The sequence below is a fragment of the Mercenaria mercenaria genome, chromosome 11 (assembly GCF_021730395.1).
Source record: "Mercenaria mercenaria strain notata chromosome 11, MADL_Memer_1, whole genome shotgun sequence".
NCBI lineage: Eukaryota > Metazoa > Mollusca > Bivalvia > Venerida > Veneridae > Mercenaria > Mercenaria mercenaria.
Genome location: NC_069371.1, coordinates 56,966,824 through 56,985,000, shown reverse-complemented (window position 1 = coordinate 56,985,000; position 18,177 = coordinate 56,966,824). Strand labels below are relative to the sequence as shown.

General features: G+C 37.2%; 1 protein-coding gene across 2 annotated transcripts in view; it reads left to right on the top strand.

Annotated features, from left to right (window-relative positions):
• Window positions 1–18,177, top strand: part of LOC128546594 (oxidoreductase NAD-binding domain-containing protein 1-like) — a 125,826-nt gene that overhangs the window by 77,043 nt on the left and 30,606 nt on the right. For both annotated transcript variants that reach the window (XM_053517498.1, XM_053517497.1), the window contains exons 3-4: window positions 12,061–12,167; window positions 16,526–16,667. In XM_053517498.1, the coding sequence (XP_053373473.1) occupies window positions 12,061–12,167; window positions 16,526–16,667 (249 nt within the window). The remainder of the gene's footprint in view (window positions 1–12,060; window positions 12,168–16,525; window positions 16,668–18,177) is intronic.

Sequence of the window (18,177 nt, the reverse complement as noted above, 5' to 3'; positions counted from 1 at the left end):
ACTGGCACCAGATCATAAAGAAAATGCCTCCGTACGTGTTATACCCTACCCCTAGGTATTCTATAAGAATCATGGTCATGAACGAGAAAGTGCACTAACCCGTTTCAATCGAACATTTCTCAACTTAAACGCGCATTTCGGGTACCTAGTATATTGAACAAGCGATAATTTATCTTCCATCGTGCACCAGTCACATTGTCTCAATATTCCATATTTCTGAGATTATCAACATATTTTATGCTTTCGTCAACGTTACAGAAAAAAAACTTGCTTGAACTTCCCTAATGAACATCCGGTCTAGAGGTCACGGCAGTGCGCCAAAAACAAAAAACAGATTTTAAAAGAAATCACAATTTTACACTTAAACTCGAAATGATGAATGAAATTCATCTCGTATATGATCTTTAATTTGAAATCGTACATTGGTCTGCATCTGTTTTGTATATTTTATTCATTTTGCACATTTTGCTGCATTTTCACATTTTAGCGAACACGTGTAGTAAAATGACGATTGACATACTTTTTCACAACAGCCAATCAGAATGGTTTTGTAATCTAGAACGGAACTTCACCAGGGAAGTTCAAGCAAGTTTTTTGTGTAATGTTGAAATTACTATAAACTACGCGTTGTTTTTCTAAGATAAAATGTATTGAAAAAATGTGACCGGTACACAATGGAAGATAAATTACCGCTTGTTTGATATCCATAGTACACATTTACCACACTGCGTGTTTTAGGTATGAAATGCGTGATTGAAACAAGTTAGTATATTTTCCCGTTCACGACCATGGTTCTTATAGAATACCTAGGGGTAGGGTATAACACGTATGGAGGCATTTTCTTTATGATCTGGTGCCAGTGGCCGCGCCTACTGCATAATTGTGTCATATCGATAAATATGCTTACTCTATACTGTACTTTACCGATACCATTTTAGTCTATGTTTTTAAATTATTGTCATTTTGTCATTTTTTAATACTTTTCAGATCTGTTTTTTTTTTGCACTTTCTAGCCTAAAGTCTAAATTTAATGATTATATCGATATTCATTATTTTACTTATTGTATAGAAAAGATATTTACGATCGCGCTGTATGAAATGTTACTGTAGTTTTTATCAAAATTCAACCGTTTCTATGTGATTTTGCTTATTCTAATTATATTATCTTACTAAAAAATGCTCTAGTATTTTAGTTATATACGCTCGTTTGCGATACTGAAAATTTGAAGAAAAACTATCGGTTAATAAATGTTTTACACTCGGATCCTGTGTACATGACGCCTAAATTACGCGTGAAATATTTTTACCTAAAATCTACCTGTGGTCACATGACCTGACAATCACTTCGGCTTGGTCACGTGTCAAAAATGTTTTTGATAGTCAAAATATCTATTTTTCGGGTAATGGGATTTTACCATTGCAGACAAAGGTGAGGTATAATAGGGGATGAAAATCGCCGAGACGGTAACGTCCGTATATAATTATTCATCTGTGTTGTAGCAACCACAGCTGATTTTTAACATTCATTTTATAACTATAAAAACCAAATCATATTGTATATCTCTTCATTTCTTGCACAGAACACCTTAGTAGTGTTGTCTGCATATACTGAGGCAATTTTTTCGATGTTTTCCGGTTCCGGTTTATGTACACTGCGCAGACTGGTTGTCTGCATGAACATCCAAGCACCCAGAATCAGTCACAGAAATTCGTAAACCGCGCCAACATGCAAAGTATAATATTTGCTGTAAGAGGTATGATGACACTAAATGTAAACTCGTGTTTTTAGCTAAGTTTCACGTTCTTGAGCGTTGAATATTTTTTTGTAAGTGGATATATAAAAGATAAATCCCCATGCTAGGCGGTGTCTTAATTCATATTAATATCACTTGCCTCTCGCAACCTTCACGTTCATTACCTTATGATAGTGTTATCCGAGTGTTGTTAGAAGAGATTAATACTCACTCATTGAATATATACATGCATAAAATGCACACTATAAAGTTAGCTTAAACAGAACCCTAACCTTATTCACAGTAGACTATATATCAGGATGTTACATTCGTGCCTTTGTTAGACGGGTAATGCTCGGTTTTCCATTCCACACTGTCTCGAAGGTTGGGAAGGAGCTATCTTACGAAAACAGCAGATATCTTACGAAAACAGGGTGACATGTTAGATCATTTTTCTTGCCTTTCATGTTAACTGATATTATTTATATAGCTTATGACGTCATAATAGTGCCAGTGCTATGTGACGTCACCAAAGTGCACGCTTTTTTAGACAAGGTTTTTCCCTAGGGAAAGACAGGAATAGAATCTATCTATCCCTGGCACGTTCTCGAACAAATGTATACTTTCCCTGCTGGGATATAAGAATATAAGAATCTTACATGCCCATCTGTGTAAGACGGGGTTTTCACTACCCGAGGGACAGTGTGAAATGGAAAACCAAGCGTTAGCGAGGTTTTTTATCCAAGCTGTCCAGAGGGTTGGGGACACAGCTGTCTTATACAGGCAACATGTTAGATCATTTTTCTTGCCTATCACGTTCAAAATAGATCGTGGAGACAAGTGGATTTGGATATTTTCTGATAGCTTTCATTTATATAGTTTTGTGACGTCACAATAGTGCCAGTACTATGTGACGTCACCCTAGTGCACGCTATTTCAGACAAGATTTTTCCCTATGGAAAGACAGGAATGTCTGTCCCCGGCGCGTACCCGGACAAATGTATACTTTCCATTCTAGGTAGGCAAGAACACAATTCTATGCGTGCGTACTTACCGTGGTATGTTTAAGATATGTATTTATTTTGTTGATAATAAGCATCGTCAACAGGAAAAAAAACGCAGATATTCATGCGTATTTATTAAAATTGAATGACGTTGAGGTAGAGTGTATTCATTTACTAGATTTTTGTGCTTTATGCAAATATGCATGCACATATGAACGTGCACTAGTAAATTAATATATAAGTAGCTACATATTTGCAACTACACATACATTTTTATTGATGTTTTGACGTCGTGTGAATGAAATAAAGCCAAAAAATAAACCAGTGTAATGCAGTTCTGAGGTCACCGTCGTTTTACTTCGGATTTACTTGGTCGCTCGTAGATATTCTAGCATAAAACTGCTGTTCTAGTCACTTTTCGGGGATGTTTTAAGAAGAGATTCACGTGCTGTTATAAAACAGTATGATATATGCACGTTCCGTGGTAAAGCGCTAAGGTATTACGGCCCATAACGGATTTATAATTCAATGGAAATAACGTCAGCGTGAAGAAACAACAGATATCCCTGTGCATTTCATTGAAATTAAATGAGGTTGAGGTAGAGTTTATATATTAATTCTGCATTCGTTTATGTGCTTTATGCTTAAATAGTTTTAAGTCATGTCCATTTCGTGTAATAACATACATGTATTTAGAACTCCTCGGGATTCTGCATATGTTGAAACACGAAAAACATGCGTTATCCCTACAAAGAATGAAGAAATTTTATGTTTCAGCATAACAAATCTTGCATGTGATAAAAATTCTTTCTATAGAGCCTTTCATTTTATTATTTAATTTAAATTGTGTAATTAAGGGTGCTATAGTTACCTGAATACATGTTTTACACTTAAAATGACATTAACCAATACTTGTCGCAGTGATTTAGACTGAACGCCGAACATCATGTCTTTATTGTAGGTATGGGTTCGAATATATACGTACTAACTGAGATATAATTGCTTATACTCTAAAAATCATCATGGGTTCGAACCTACACGTTATGTACTGTGCAGTGTTAACAGATTTTCTAAAGTGAATCATCAGCCGAGATGCTCCGACTTCCAGATCAATCTTAGTATATGAACTCGCCCAAAAGGTCATTTTTGAAGGTGAAAGTGTATTTTACCCCAGTAGAAAATCTTTAAGCGTCAACGATTTGTTTTACTTAGCGAGCCTAAAAAGCGATTAAATTTATAACACTTCCGCTTTTAGACACAATGCCTTTAATCAAATCGCCGTGGGGAAGATAGTGCGGATGACGCCTCGCCCGAGGACCGATTTCACGACCACGCGATCTGTAGATCTGCGCTGTCCCTTTCGAACTAAGCAGGCTGGCTACATTTTTTTGCATAACTCTTCCCTAGGGAAAAATTCATACAGAAAACATTTTCTATTGGAATGCATTCCCATGGGAAACGCTTCCCTTGGGAACAGTTTCCTACAGGAAAGTATTCCCATGGGAAACTTTTCCCAAGGGAACAATTTCCTATGGGATTCCCAAAGGAATTCTTTCCAATGGGAAAACTAAATTATCTTTTATTTAAACAAATAAACTAGCCAGTGCCATAAAAGTATTTTTATAAAACAGCTATGATGTTTTTCTAATAGTTTATATGAAAATAAAAAATAAGGTTTTCCCATGGGAAATTCCGATGGGAAAGATTTCCCAAATGTTTCCCATGGGAAAACACCGTCCCATGGGAAAGCAATTTTCCCATGGGAAATGACCGTTTCCCATAGGAAATCGGCCATTTCCCATGGGAAACAGAATATTATAATAGCAATATTTCTTAAAATAATAAGATTAGAATGATGAAAGTTGTTGGCTGCTAAAAGGTAGATATGGGCTATCATTCAGTACGATTTTTAAGTTCAAAGCCTTTGTAGAAGTACTTGACGTTTTTGCCAATTATTGTCCGTGGCAAATTAAAATTGGCGGCCATTTGTATGCAATAGGGGCTGCATTTTTAGCTCATCTGAGCACAGAGTGCTCAGGGTGAGCTATTGTGAATGCTCACCGTCCAGCCGTCTGTCTGTCTGTACATCTGTCTACACTTTCCTATAAACAACATCTCCTTAACCACCAGGCCAATTTTGATGAAACTTCACAGGGATGTTCCTTGGATGGTCTTCTTTAAAAATTGTTCAAAGAATTGAATTCCATGAAGAACTTGCCATGCCAACCAAAAGGAAAATCTTTAAAAATCTTCTTGTCCAAACCCACAGGTCATAGGGTTTTTAGCTCACCTGTCACAAAGTGACAAGGTGAGCTTTTGTGATCGCGCGGTGTCCGTCGTCCGTCCGTGCGTCCGTCCGTCAACTTTTGCTTGTGACCACTCTAGAGGTCACATTTTTCATGGGATCTTTATGAAAGTTGGTCAGAATGTTCATCTTGATGATATCTAGGTCAAGTTCGAAACTGGGTCACATGCCCTCAAAAACTAGGTCAGTAGGTCTAAAAATAGAAAAACCTTGTGACCTCTTTAGAGGCCATATATTTCACAAGATCTTCATGAAACTTGGTCAGAATGTTCACCTTGATGATATCTAGGTCAAGTTCGAAACTGGGTCACGTGCCTTCAAAAACAAGTTCAGTAGTTCTAAAAATAGAAAAACCTTGTGACCTCTCTAGAGGCCATATATTTCAAAAGATCTTCATGAAAATTGGTCAGAATGTTCACCTTGATAATATCTAAGTTAAGTTCGAAACTGGGTCACGTGCCATCAAAAACTAGGTCAGTAGGTCAAATAATAGAAAAACCTTGTGACCTCTCTAGAGGCCATATTTTTCATGGGATCTGTATGAAATTTGGTCTGAATGTTCATCTTGATGATATCTAGGTCAAGTTCGAAACTGGGTCATGTGTGGTCAAAAACTAGGTCAGTAGGTCTAAAAATAGAAAAACCTTGTGACCTCTCTAGAGGCCATATATTTCATGAGATCTTCATGAAAATTGTTCAGAATGTTCACCTTGATGATATCTAGGTCAAGTTTGAAAGTGGGTCACGTGCGGTCAAAAACTAGGTCAGTAGGTCAAATAATAGCAAAACCTTGTGACCTCTCTAGAGGCCATATTTTTCATGGGATCTGTATGAAAATTGGTCTGAATGTTCATCTTGATGATATCTAGGCCAAATTTGAAAGTGGGTCACGTGCCATCAGAAACTAGGTCAGTAGGTCAAATAATAGAAAAACCTTGTGACCTCTCTAAAGGCCATATTTTTCATGAGATCTGTATGAAAATTGGTTTGAATGTTCATCTTGATGATATCTAGGTCAAGTTCGAAACAGGGTCATGTGCGGTCAAAAACTAGGTCATTAGTTCTAAAAATAGAAAAACCTTGTGACCTCTCTAGAGACCATACTTGTGAATGGATCTCCATAAAAATTGGTCAGAATGTTCACCTTGATGATATCAAGGTCAAGTTTGAAACTGGGTCACGTGCCATAAAAAACTAGGTCAGTAGGTCAAATAATAAAAAAAAACCTTGTGACCTCTCTAGAGGCCATACTTTACATGGGATCTGTATGAAAGTTGGTCTGAATGTTCATCTTGATGATATCTAGGTCAAGTTTGAAACTGGGTCAACTGCGGTCAAAAACTAGGTCAGTAGGTCTAAAATTATTAAAATCTTTTGACATCTCTAGAGACCATATTTTTCAATGGATCTTCATGAAAATTGGTCAGAATTTTTATCTTGATAATATCTAGGTCAAGTTAAAAACTGGGTCACATGAGCTCAAAAACTAGGTCACTATGTCAAATAATAGAAAAAACGACATCATACTCAAAACTGGGTCATGTGGAAAGAGGTGAGCGATTCAGGACCATCATGGTCCTCTTGTTGATATTTGGTATGTAGCATCATCTAGTGCAGTCCTCTACCAAGATTGTTCAAATGATCCCCTTGGGGTCAAATATGGCCCTGCCCTGGAGGTCACTTGGTTTTCTATGGACTTATATAGGGAAAAACTTTGAAAATCTTCTTGTCCAAAACCACAGGTCATAGGGCTTTGATATTTGGTATGTAGCATCATGTAGAGGTCATCTACAAAGAGTATTCAAATTATATCCTTAGGGTCAAATATGGCCCCGCCCTGGGGTCACATGGTTTATTTAGACTTACATAGGGAAAAACTTTGAAAACCTTCTTGTCCAAAACCACAGGGCCTAGGGATTGATATTTAGTGTGTAGCATTATCTAGTGGTGAACAATGGGAGGGGGAGTATGTCTAATACAGAAAAAGAGCAAACCTTTTTATTAACACTGATTATCAGCAAACTATGAGCGGCATAAAACTTTTCTTTTGTTTACATGTGTTACACTAACATGCAGACGAATACCAGTAATGGTCATCACTACTAACTTAAACGCTGATGAATAACGGTGTAGATACTGGTCAAGTACGGGTTAAAAATGGCGGAGATTCGTTTATATTGCTGTCAGAAAGGATTCAGCATCGAAACACACGAACAGCCGATACATGCGTGCGATTAGTCGTGCATTAGGCAAGAACTTAGCACAATCAACAAAAATTATGAGGGAATCGCACGTCCTAGATGCAACGCTGCTTAAAGGGCCAGAATTTACTATTTTGGCTTTTGCAGCCATATAGAGACTTCATTTATGGTTTGATTGATACAAACTTGCAAAATATCTTCAACAACAATAAATTTTTGATTCCATGATGAATCTGTCAGATCCAGTCATGGGTTCCGGAGTTAAGGCCCCTGATTGACCCCTGAAAGAGTCAAAATATGTTAATTTTTACCTTGTGAACACGATAGTGACATTTTATATTAGATTTTACCCACACTTACACACAACTTAGGTCACAATAAGATCTTGGTTCCTTTCGAAAACCAGCTAGATTCCTTCATGGATGCTAGAGTTACTTCCCCTGAAAGGGGCAAAAATTTCTATTTTTGCTCTCAGCAATATAGAGGTTTCATTTATGCTATGATTTGATACAAACTCGCACAGAATGATTATCTTGCCTGGATCGAAACTGGGTCGTGTTGGATCAAAAACTAGGTCATCAGGTCAAATCAAAGGTTTATGACCCTAACTTCATGAAACTTGTTCAGAATGTTTATCTTGATGATTTCTAGGCCAAGTTCAAAACTGGGTCATATGGGTCAAAAACTAGGTCACCCAGTCAAATCAAAGGAAAAGCTTTTGGTCAGAATGTTTATCTTGATGGTACCTAGGCCAAGTTCGAAACTGGGTCATATGGGGTCAAAAACAAGGTCACCCAATCATATCAAAGGAGAAGCTTGTAAACACTTGTTCATTTGGTGTGCATGAAACTTGGTCAAAATGTTTTTCTGCATGAAATATCACATGAATTTTTATCTGGGTAATGTGGAATCAAAAACTAGGTCACCAGGTCAAATCAAAGAATAAGCTTGTTTATACTAGATAGGGGGCACATTTTATATTCTATCTTCATAAAACTTGGTCAGAATGTTTGTTATCATGAAGTCTTGGATGATTTCAGATCATCTAGGTCACTAGGTCAAATTAAAGGAAAAGCTTGAATACACTCTAGAAGTCACTGTTATGCTCCAATCTTCCTGAAACTTTGTCAGAATATTTGTTTTCATGAAATTTTGGCGGTTTTGAATCTGGGTCATGTGGGGTAAAAAAACTAGGTTAATAGGTCAAATCAAAGAAAATGCTTGTTTCCACTCAAGAGGCCACATTTTTTGTCCAGTCTTAATGAAATTTGGTCAGAATATTTGTCTCCATGAAATCACTAGGTAAAACATGTTTACACTGTTATGGTGTGTTACTCAGGTGAGCGACATAGGGCCATCTTGGCCTTCTTGTTTATTCTGTTATCATTATACTTGGTCAGAATTTTTTTATTATAAAGCCTTGGATGATTTTGAATCTGGGTCATGTTGGGCCAAAAACTAGGTTACATTTTCACCTTGTGACACGCCTAGCATAAAAAGTATTTGATATAGATTCATGAAACATTGCATGAGCCTTAATCATGATATGAACTTGTGCACCTCCTATTTATGTCTCCCCACTGGGGGACTTGTTGTTTTTGCCCTGTCCGTCCGTCCGTATGTCACACTTCATTTCCGAGCAATAACTGGAGAACCATTTGATCTAGAACCTTCAAACTTCATAGGTTGGTAGGGCTTATGGAGGAGACGACCCCTGTTGTTTTTGGGGTCACTCTGTCAAAGGTCAAGGTCACAGGGGCCTGAACATGGAAAACCATTTCCGATCAGTAACTCGAGAACAACTTGATCCAGAATGTTGAAACTTCATAGGATGATTGGTAATGCAAAGTAGATGACCCCTATTGATTTTGGGGTCACTCCGTCGAAGGTCAAGGTCACAGGGGCCTGAACATGGAAAACCATTTCCGATCAATAACTTGAGAACGACTTGACCCAGAATGTTGAAACTTCATAGGATGATTGGTCATGCTGAGTAGATGACCCCTATTGATTTTGGGGTCACTCTGTTAAAGGTCAAGGTCACAGGGGCCTGAACATTGAAAACCATTTCCGGTCAGTAACTTGAGAACCACTTGACCCAGAATATTGAAACTTAATAGGATGATTGGTCATGCAGAGTAGATGACCCCTATCGATTTTGGGGTCACTCTGTTGAAGGTCAAGGTCACAGGGGCCTGAACATTGAAAACCATTTCCGGTCAGTAACTTGAGAACCACTTGACCCAGAATGTTGAAACTTAATAGGATGATTGGTCATGCAGAGTAGATGACCCCTATCGATTTTGGGGTCATTCTGTTTAAAGTCAAGGTCACAGGGGCCTGAACATCGAAAACCGTTTCCAATCAATAACTTGAGAACCTCTCGACCCAGAATGTTGAAACTTCATAGGATGATTGTTCCTGCAGAGTAAATGACCCCTATATGTTTTTGGAGTCACTCCTTAAAGGTCAAGGTCACAGGGGCCTGAACATTGATAACCATTTCCGATCAATAACTTGAGAACCTTTTGACCCAGAATGTTGAAACTTCATACGATGATTGAACATGCAGAGTAGATGACCCCTATCGATTTTAGGGTCACTCTGTTAAAGGTCAAGGTCACAGGAGCCTGAACATGGAAAACAATTTCCTATCAATAACTTGAGAACCACTTGACCCAGAATGTTGAAACTTCATATGATGATTGAACATGCAGAGTAGATAACCCCTATTGATTTTTGGGGTCAGTCTATTAAAGGTCAAGGTCACAGGGGCCTGGTCATATAAAATTATTTCTGGAAAATAACTTGAGAACCACTTGACCTAGAATGTTGTAACTTAATAGGATGATTGGACATGCAGAGTAGATGACCCCTATTTATTTTGGGGTCACTTGATCAAAGGTCAAGGTCACAGGAGCCTGAACAGTGACTTGAGAACCACTAGACCAAGAGGGTTGAAACTTAGCGGGATGACTGGACATGCCAAGTAGATGATCCCTATTGCAGCCAACCATCAGTGTCTCTTTGACTTTTGCTCCTGACCCCTATTGACTTCTTGCCTATAGGACTTGGGGGAGACATACGCTTTTTTTTTTACAAAAGCAATTTCTAGTTTTCATCTGAGTCTGCCCCCTATTTTTAGAGTTATGGCCCCTGAAATAGTCAAAAATGCACATTTTTACCTTGTGACGGGCCTAGCTCAAAAAGTGTTCAATATAAATTGATTAAACCTTGCATGAGTCTTTTTCATGATATGAACTAGTGTACCTCCTATTTTTTGACTGCCTCCGCTCCCTATTTTTAGGGTTATGGCCCCTGAAATAGTCAAAAATGCACATTTTCACCTTGTGACACACATAACTGAAATAGTGCATGATATGAAAGGATGAAAACTTGCATGAGTCTTTATGATGATATAAACTTGTGCACCTCTTGTTTTTTGGCTGACTCCACCACCTATATTTAAAGTTATGGCCCCTGAAATAGTCACAAATGCACATTTTCACCTAATTACGTGCCTAGCTCAAAAAGTATTTGATGTAAATTCATGAAACCTTGCCTAAGTCTTTATCATGATATGATCTTGCTCATTTGCCATTCTTCTTGGGAATCTTAGTGCTTATTACAGAGTTATGACCCTTGAAATAGCCAAAATAGTGGATTATTTGTTTGTGATGCTCATAGCTCAAGAAGTATTTGGCCTAGAATAATGAATCCTTTTCATAAAATGTTTGTTGAGGCTATTCCCCCTTAAGACTGCAAACATTTGAATTATTGCCCCTTATTTGTGACAAATGTACCAGTGGGGGCACACCCTTTGTCCAACCGGCCCATTCTAGTTTCAGTCACATTCAAATGGGTTGAACTGTATTTGGGACGAACCAACTATAACCACTGGTTCCCTGCTCTATGACTGCGTACCAGTCAATAAACATGGCTTCCAGAAAGTGTGTATTCAACAAGAAGTGGCTAATTTTTTATCCCTGGGTGATGGACATGGATGATAAAAGAAAGGCTCGGTGCCGTTTATGTGCAAAAGACATAAACGTTTGCAGCATGGGGGATTCAGCGTGGAAATCTCATGCAAAGAGCGATAAACATCTGAAAAATGCAGCGGCTTCAGCTGGAACAATGTCAAAATACTTTTGACATTGTCATGGTGTTGTAACGCCGCAAAATTGTTCATACAAATCAAATTTCCGTGTTGGAGAAATATTCCAGAAGATATTACCTGACAGTGAAATTGTGAAGAAATTGAGTTGTGGAGAATGAAAAACCTTGTACATTTGCATGTTTGGTTTAGCGGACTATTTCCATCAGTTAACATGGCACTGTAAAGTTTTCTTTTGCCGCTGGTGAAGAGTGCTTAAAAATCAAAATAAAATGCTTAAAAAGTGCTTAAATTTTGCCACTCAAAGTCTGTATGAGGCCACATTTTTTTTATCCAATCTTAATGAAAATTGGTCAGACTGTCTCCATGAAATCATTAGGTCAAACATGTTTACACTGCTATATGTGTTACTCAGGTGAGCGACCTAAGACCAACTGGTAACAGCCCCCCGCCCACACACACACACACACACAGACAGAGCTCACCTGCGTGCAAAGTCCTCAAGGTGAGTTATTGTGACCAGTCATTGTCCAGAGTCCATCTGAGTGCGTCATCCGCAACATTTGCCTTGTGAACACTCTAGCGGCCACAGTTGTGACCCATTCTTTATGAAACTTGGTCAGAATGTTTACTGTAGCAACATATCCTTGATATATTTTATATAATACCTTCTGAATATGCAGAAATGTGTTGCAATTTTCAGATAGTTTCCTTGGCAACAGTTGTAGGTTTGAGAGATGAAACAAAGACAGTGAAGTCAGTAACTTTAAAGGTAGAAGACAGGAGACTCAACTTCAAAGCAGGACAATGGTAGGTAAAAAAATTGAAGGTAAAATCTTTTTGAAACAACACAAACTTTGTAGAGCTTGCAAACCTGTCGAGCAATCAGATTTTTAAAAACAGTTTAAATCAGTGATACAGTAAACTCGTCAATTTTCTGTTACTCACTTACAGCCGGATGAACTAACATGATTGCAATAAAGTACCTTTCTAAGGGACACACTGCAAAGCCTATATACTGCATTGAAAAGGCTCTTAGTCCTCTCTTTAGTGCAGTAAAAACACAGTTAAATCTTGCTAGCCTTTGTCAAGCTGAGTGCAGTAAAAACACAGTTAAATCTTGCCAGCCTTTGTCAAGCTGAGTGCAGTAAAAACAGTTAAATCTTGCCAGCCTTTGTCAAGCTGAGTGCAGTAAAAACACAGTTAAATCCTGCCAGACTTTTTCAAGCTGATATTCAGAACATTAAAAGTCCTTAAAGTTATTCTCACAGTTTAGATGGAAATCTAGAATGTCTTACAGTTCGACATAAATCTCATGTTTAACTTAAATATATAGAATAAGTGTAAAATCCCATTTTACAGTCATAAATAGACTTTAAGATATTCAAAGGAAGTAATCAATACAGTTAACCTTGTGTTAAGAGACCACCCAAGGGTCTGTCTTAAGACAACGGTTTCTTAGGACAAAGTACTTAAATCGGATATATATTGGACTTAATTTTCTCTGATGTGGTGTATGTAGGAGACACAAAGATGCGATGTAAATACATGTTGTTCGTATCAGTTTAATTGTTTAAAACTCTTATTTGATGAAAGTATTTTAAAATAAAGATTAGAATATGCATAAAATATTTACAAACATTAATAAAGGTAAAGTGTGTTTTTACTCATTAAAATCAACTGAATTTCACCTTTTCTATTTATGATGATTGAATTGCATTACACAATGTTCAGTTTTTAGCTCACCTGAGCACTAAGTGCTAAAGGTGAGCTTTTGTGATTGCCCTGTCTGTTGTCGTCCGTCAATTTAACTGTTAACACTCTAGAGGTCACAATTTTGGCCTAATCATAATGAAACTTGGTCAGAATGTTACCCTCAATAAAATCTTGGACGAGTTTGATATCGGGTCAACTGGGGTCAAAAACTATGTCATCAGGTCAAATCGAGGGAAAAGCTTGTTAATACTCTAGAGGTCACAATGTTAGCCCAATCTTAATGAAATGTGGTCAAAATGTTGCCCTCTATAAAATCTTGGACACGTTTGATATTGGGTCATCTGGGATTAAAAACTAGGTCACCAGGTCAAATCAAAGAAAAAGCTTGTTAACTCTATAAAGGTCACAATTTTGGCCCAGTCTTAATGAAACTTGGTCAAAATGTTACCCTTTATAAAATCTTGGACTAATTCGATATTTGGTCATCTGGGGTCAAAAACTAGGTCACTAGGTCAAATCAAAGAAAAAGCTTGTTAACTCTCTAGAGGTCACAATTTTGGCACAATCTTAATGAAACTTGGTCAGAGTGTTACACTCGATAAAATCTTGGACGGTAGATATTGGGTCATCTGGGGTCAAAAACTAGATCACCAGGTCAAATCAAAGTAAAAGTTTGTTAACATTGTAGAGGCCACATTTAAGACTATATCTTTATGAAACTTGGTCAGAATGTTAATTTAGATGATCTCAAGGTCCAGTTTGAATCTGGGTCATGTGTGTTCAAAAACTAGGTCACCAGGTCAAATCAAAGGAAAAGCTAGTTAACACTGTAGAGGCCACATTTATGACCATATCTTAATGAAAATTGATCAGAATGTTAATCTTGATGATCTTTAGGTCAAGAACGAATCTGGGTCATGTGGGTTCAAAAACAAGGTTACGGGGTCAAATTGAAGGAAAAGCTTGTTAACACTCTAGAGGTCACAATTTTGGACCAATCTTAATGAAACTTGGTCAGAATGTTAGCCTCTATAAAATCTTGGACGAGTTTGATACTGGGTCAACTGGGGTCAAAAACTAGGTCACCAGGTCAAATCAAAGGATAAGCTTGTTAACACTCTAGAGGTTACAAATTTGGCCCAATCTTAATGAAATTTGGTCAAAATGTTGCCCTCTATAAAATCTTGGACACGTTTGATATTGGGTCATCTGGGATTAAAAACTAGGTCACCAGGTCAAATCAAAGAAAAAGCTTGTTAGCTCTATAAAGGTCACAATTTTGGCCCAATCTTAATGAAACTTGGTCAGAATGTTACCCTCAATAAAATCTTGGAGGATTTAGATATTGGGTCATCTGGTATCAAAAACTAGGTCACCAGGTCAAATCAAAGGAAAAGCTAGTTAACACTGATAAGACCACATTTATGACCATATCTTAATGAAACTTGATCAGAATGTTAATCTTGAAGATCTATAGGTCAAGTTCAAATCTAGGTCATGTGGGGTCAGAAACTAGGTCACAAAATCAAATCAACGGAAAAGCTTTTTAACACTCTAGAGGCCACATTTATGACTGTATCCTCATGAAACTTAGTCAGAATATTAATCTTGATGATCTTAGATAGCCTTGATAAGATCTAGGTCAAGATTGAATATGGGTCATCTGGGTTTAAAAACTAGGTCAAATCAAAGAAAAACCTTGTGTATGCAATAGAGGCTGTATTTTTCAATTGATCTTCATGAAATTTGGTCAGAATGATAGCCTTGATGAAGCTAGGTCAGGTTCGAATATTTGTCATATAGGGTCAGAAACTAGGTCACTAGGTCAGATCAAAGAAAATACTTGTTTTTGCTCCAATTTTAATGATAATTGGTCAGAATATTTTTTTCTATGAAATCACTAGGTCAAACATGTTTACACTGTTATGGTGTATTATGGTGTGTTTCTCAGGTGAGCGACCTAAGGTCATCTTGGCCCTCTTGTTGTTATTTGCCGTTTTGCACTAAAAAGTGTAGTGGTTTTCATTTACCGTCTATTATTCCATTGAGTCGGAGCAAAGCCCCGACCCAAAAATAGCACAATACACACCTGTTTGCAGAATGTTTTCAGTGTGTGACCTTGTTAAGATTGATAAATTAGGTCAGGCACAGTGCATGCAGTGTGTAATTAGGGATTTAGTTTGAAACTGGAAACCATTAGCTTGGAATTTTGGATTTCCGGAAGAAGTAATTGATTCCCATATGTTTGGGAAATGGACCAAAAATCCATGTCTCCCAGAAGATCCGGGGAAAACTTGACATGTATGATATTTACAGAAGGGCGGTGTCAAAAATAAGGTCTCTAGGTCAGATAAATGGAAAAGCTTGTATACACTCTAGAGGCCCCTTTTTTGCCCCTATCTTTCCAAACCAATGTCAGAATGTTTGTTTTCAAGAAATTTTGGACAAGTTCTAATCTGAGTCTTGTGGGGTAAAATACAAGGTCACTAGGTCAAATCAAAGAAAATAGAGACCACACTTTCTGGTTCAATCTTAATGAAAATTGGTCAGAATATTTTTCTCCATGAAATCACTAGGTAAAACATGTTTACACAGTTATGATGTGTTACTCAGGTGTGCGACCTAAGATGGCCTCTTGTCATTATACCAGATTTATATAGCTAAACACATTCATATATATATATATATAAAACACAGCCACACACGGAGTGAAATTCATCTTCTACTAGTAGAGACACAGAACAATCTGACTAGAGCGACAGTGTGAGATAAATCCCCCAGAATAGACCAAGAGAAGTCCTTTTTAGATACAGACTTGTCTGGCTAACTTAACATAGCTCTTTGTGAATAGACAGTCTCCTTCTTTAACGTGCCTTGTACATAGCACCGATCCACGCTAAGCCATCTTTCTTGGGAAGAACCAGTACAGGCCTCTAAGTTAATTGGGAGACACTAAAGAGCATCTCAGAAATTTCCAGCCTGGACCGGGATTCGGACCACATACCTCTGGATTGACAGTCAAGCGTGTTACCACTAGACCACTGTCCCACCTGTACAGTACATGTATACAAAATTTATTTAAAAGCCTGTATTTGTTTCATTGCTTTCTTATCGGTAATGTTTTTGTTGTTTTTTTTTTTTTAATTTACACTTCTATAACTGATTATCTTATAACTAAAATTCTAATATGCTTGCCTCTGTTACAACACTCTTACGGTAGAATGACGTGACGTTTACGTGCAATGATGTCAAAGTTTTTGTTACGCCCGACGTAAAACCACCCATTGTGCAAAAATATTGTAAAAGCACTCTTGCTATAAATTATTTCTTAACTAGGAAGTTATTCAGGTTATGTATATTAATTTTGAATGATCTCCCTCAGTCATTTAAAAAGAGAAAATAACCATATTATTTGAATATGTTTTGAATAGAACAAGAAAGCTATATTGCAGGATAGATATGTTTATTCCTGGTGTGGAGACTGTTGGTGGCTTCTCTATGTGTAGTTCACCTTCTAAACTACTGAAAGAACAAAGTATGGACCTAGCAGTAAAATATAGCAAACACCCTCCTGCTCACTGGATACATACACAGGTAAATTAAATCTGAGATATAAGTAATACTTTGATATATGGAGGTGTTTCCTTCATCAAAGATCTATGAAATAAAACAGAGATCTGAGATTCTTATAGAACATCTAAAATAAAGGAAGTCATAATTCTTAGAAGTTTTGAATCAAAGTCCCAGCCTAAAAGGTGGTTATTTAGAACTATTTTAGCAGAGCGTTTTGAAAGCGGTTCATTGTATTAACTGGTAAACATAATAATCTCGTTGGAATATTTAATCAAACACTGTTGCCTTCTGATTATCCATAGGTTGGCGGGTGCCATTGAGACAAATATTCCATTCAGCTTGCCAGAAACCATTAAATAAGCCCTTGGTACCAAGACCTATACTCGACCATCTATATTGTACTCTGTGTTCTTGCTAGTACGCCACCGCTACCGCTGAAAGATCATTCCGTGTAATGAGATGAGTAAAGATATACTAACAGAACACAATGACCACTGATAGGCTATTGGGACTTGGGCTGTTAAACATTTTCCGGGGAAAGGAACTGAACAGCAAGTCTGTTCTAGACAACTTCACTAGAATGAAGAATAGAAAATTGGCTCTTATTTTTGAATGAACTGAAACATGTTGTTAAATGTCTGTACGTCGGGTTTATGTTGTTCTTTGTTTAATTTTTCTAGTGCCACGTAACCACTGTATTTTACCGTATAGCGGGTTATTTCTGCGGTCAAAATATTCAGCGTTTTGGCCCCAAAAATTGTGAAACAAATTTCTGCATGTTTAATTTCTGCGTTTTCACATAAAAGGAAGAGAAATTTCTGCATTTTTGATGCCAAAGAGGAGGAAGTTCCTCGCATGATCGGGCATTGTGAGAATGATAGCGTATGAAAACAATAAACTGAATTACCGGTAACTGCTTTAAAATAATTTTGCATTTAATGAAAACATTGTAGGATATAATAACATGTGAATTGAAAAAATATAAGTACAGCAACAATTGCACAAACAACAACTGCAAGCTACAGTGTATCGGCATAATGGTTATACTTATTTAAAGGTTATTAAAGTATAGTTTGGAAGATATTTATTACAAGGGGTTAATAAGAACAACACAAGTGAAATTCACTCAATTTATTTCATTCACAGAAGAAAAATATTTTCTGAGGGATTAACAGTTAGGACTTTGATTGACCATCACACCTAAATATACAATTATCGGTAATTGTCGGATGGCGACGGTAATTTCCTATAATTACTCCAGATTAGGGAAACAGCATGAAACAACGATGGGGAAAATGCAGTTTTTTAGCGTTTTTAATTTTTGCTGGATGAATATCCTGCTGGCAATATTTTTGCGATTCTGTCGAGAGACTGCAGAAACGCAGAAATATTCCCCCCGTAGAAATAACCCGCTATACGGAACATCTGTCAATTCAATTTTCTACCATCAGAATAATATGCATATAATAGTATTGCACGACTTTATACAAATTAAATGTGTACTACTAAATTTAAGTTAACATTATTTACC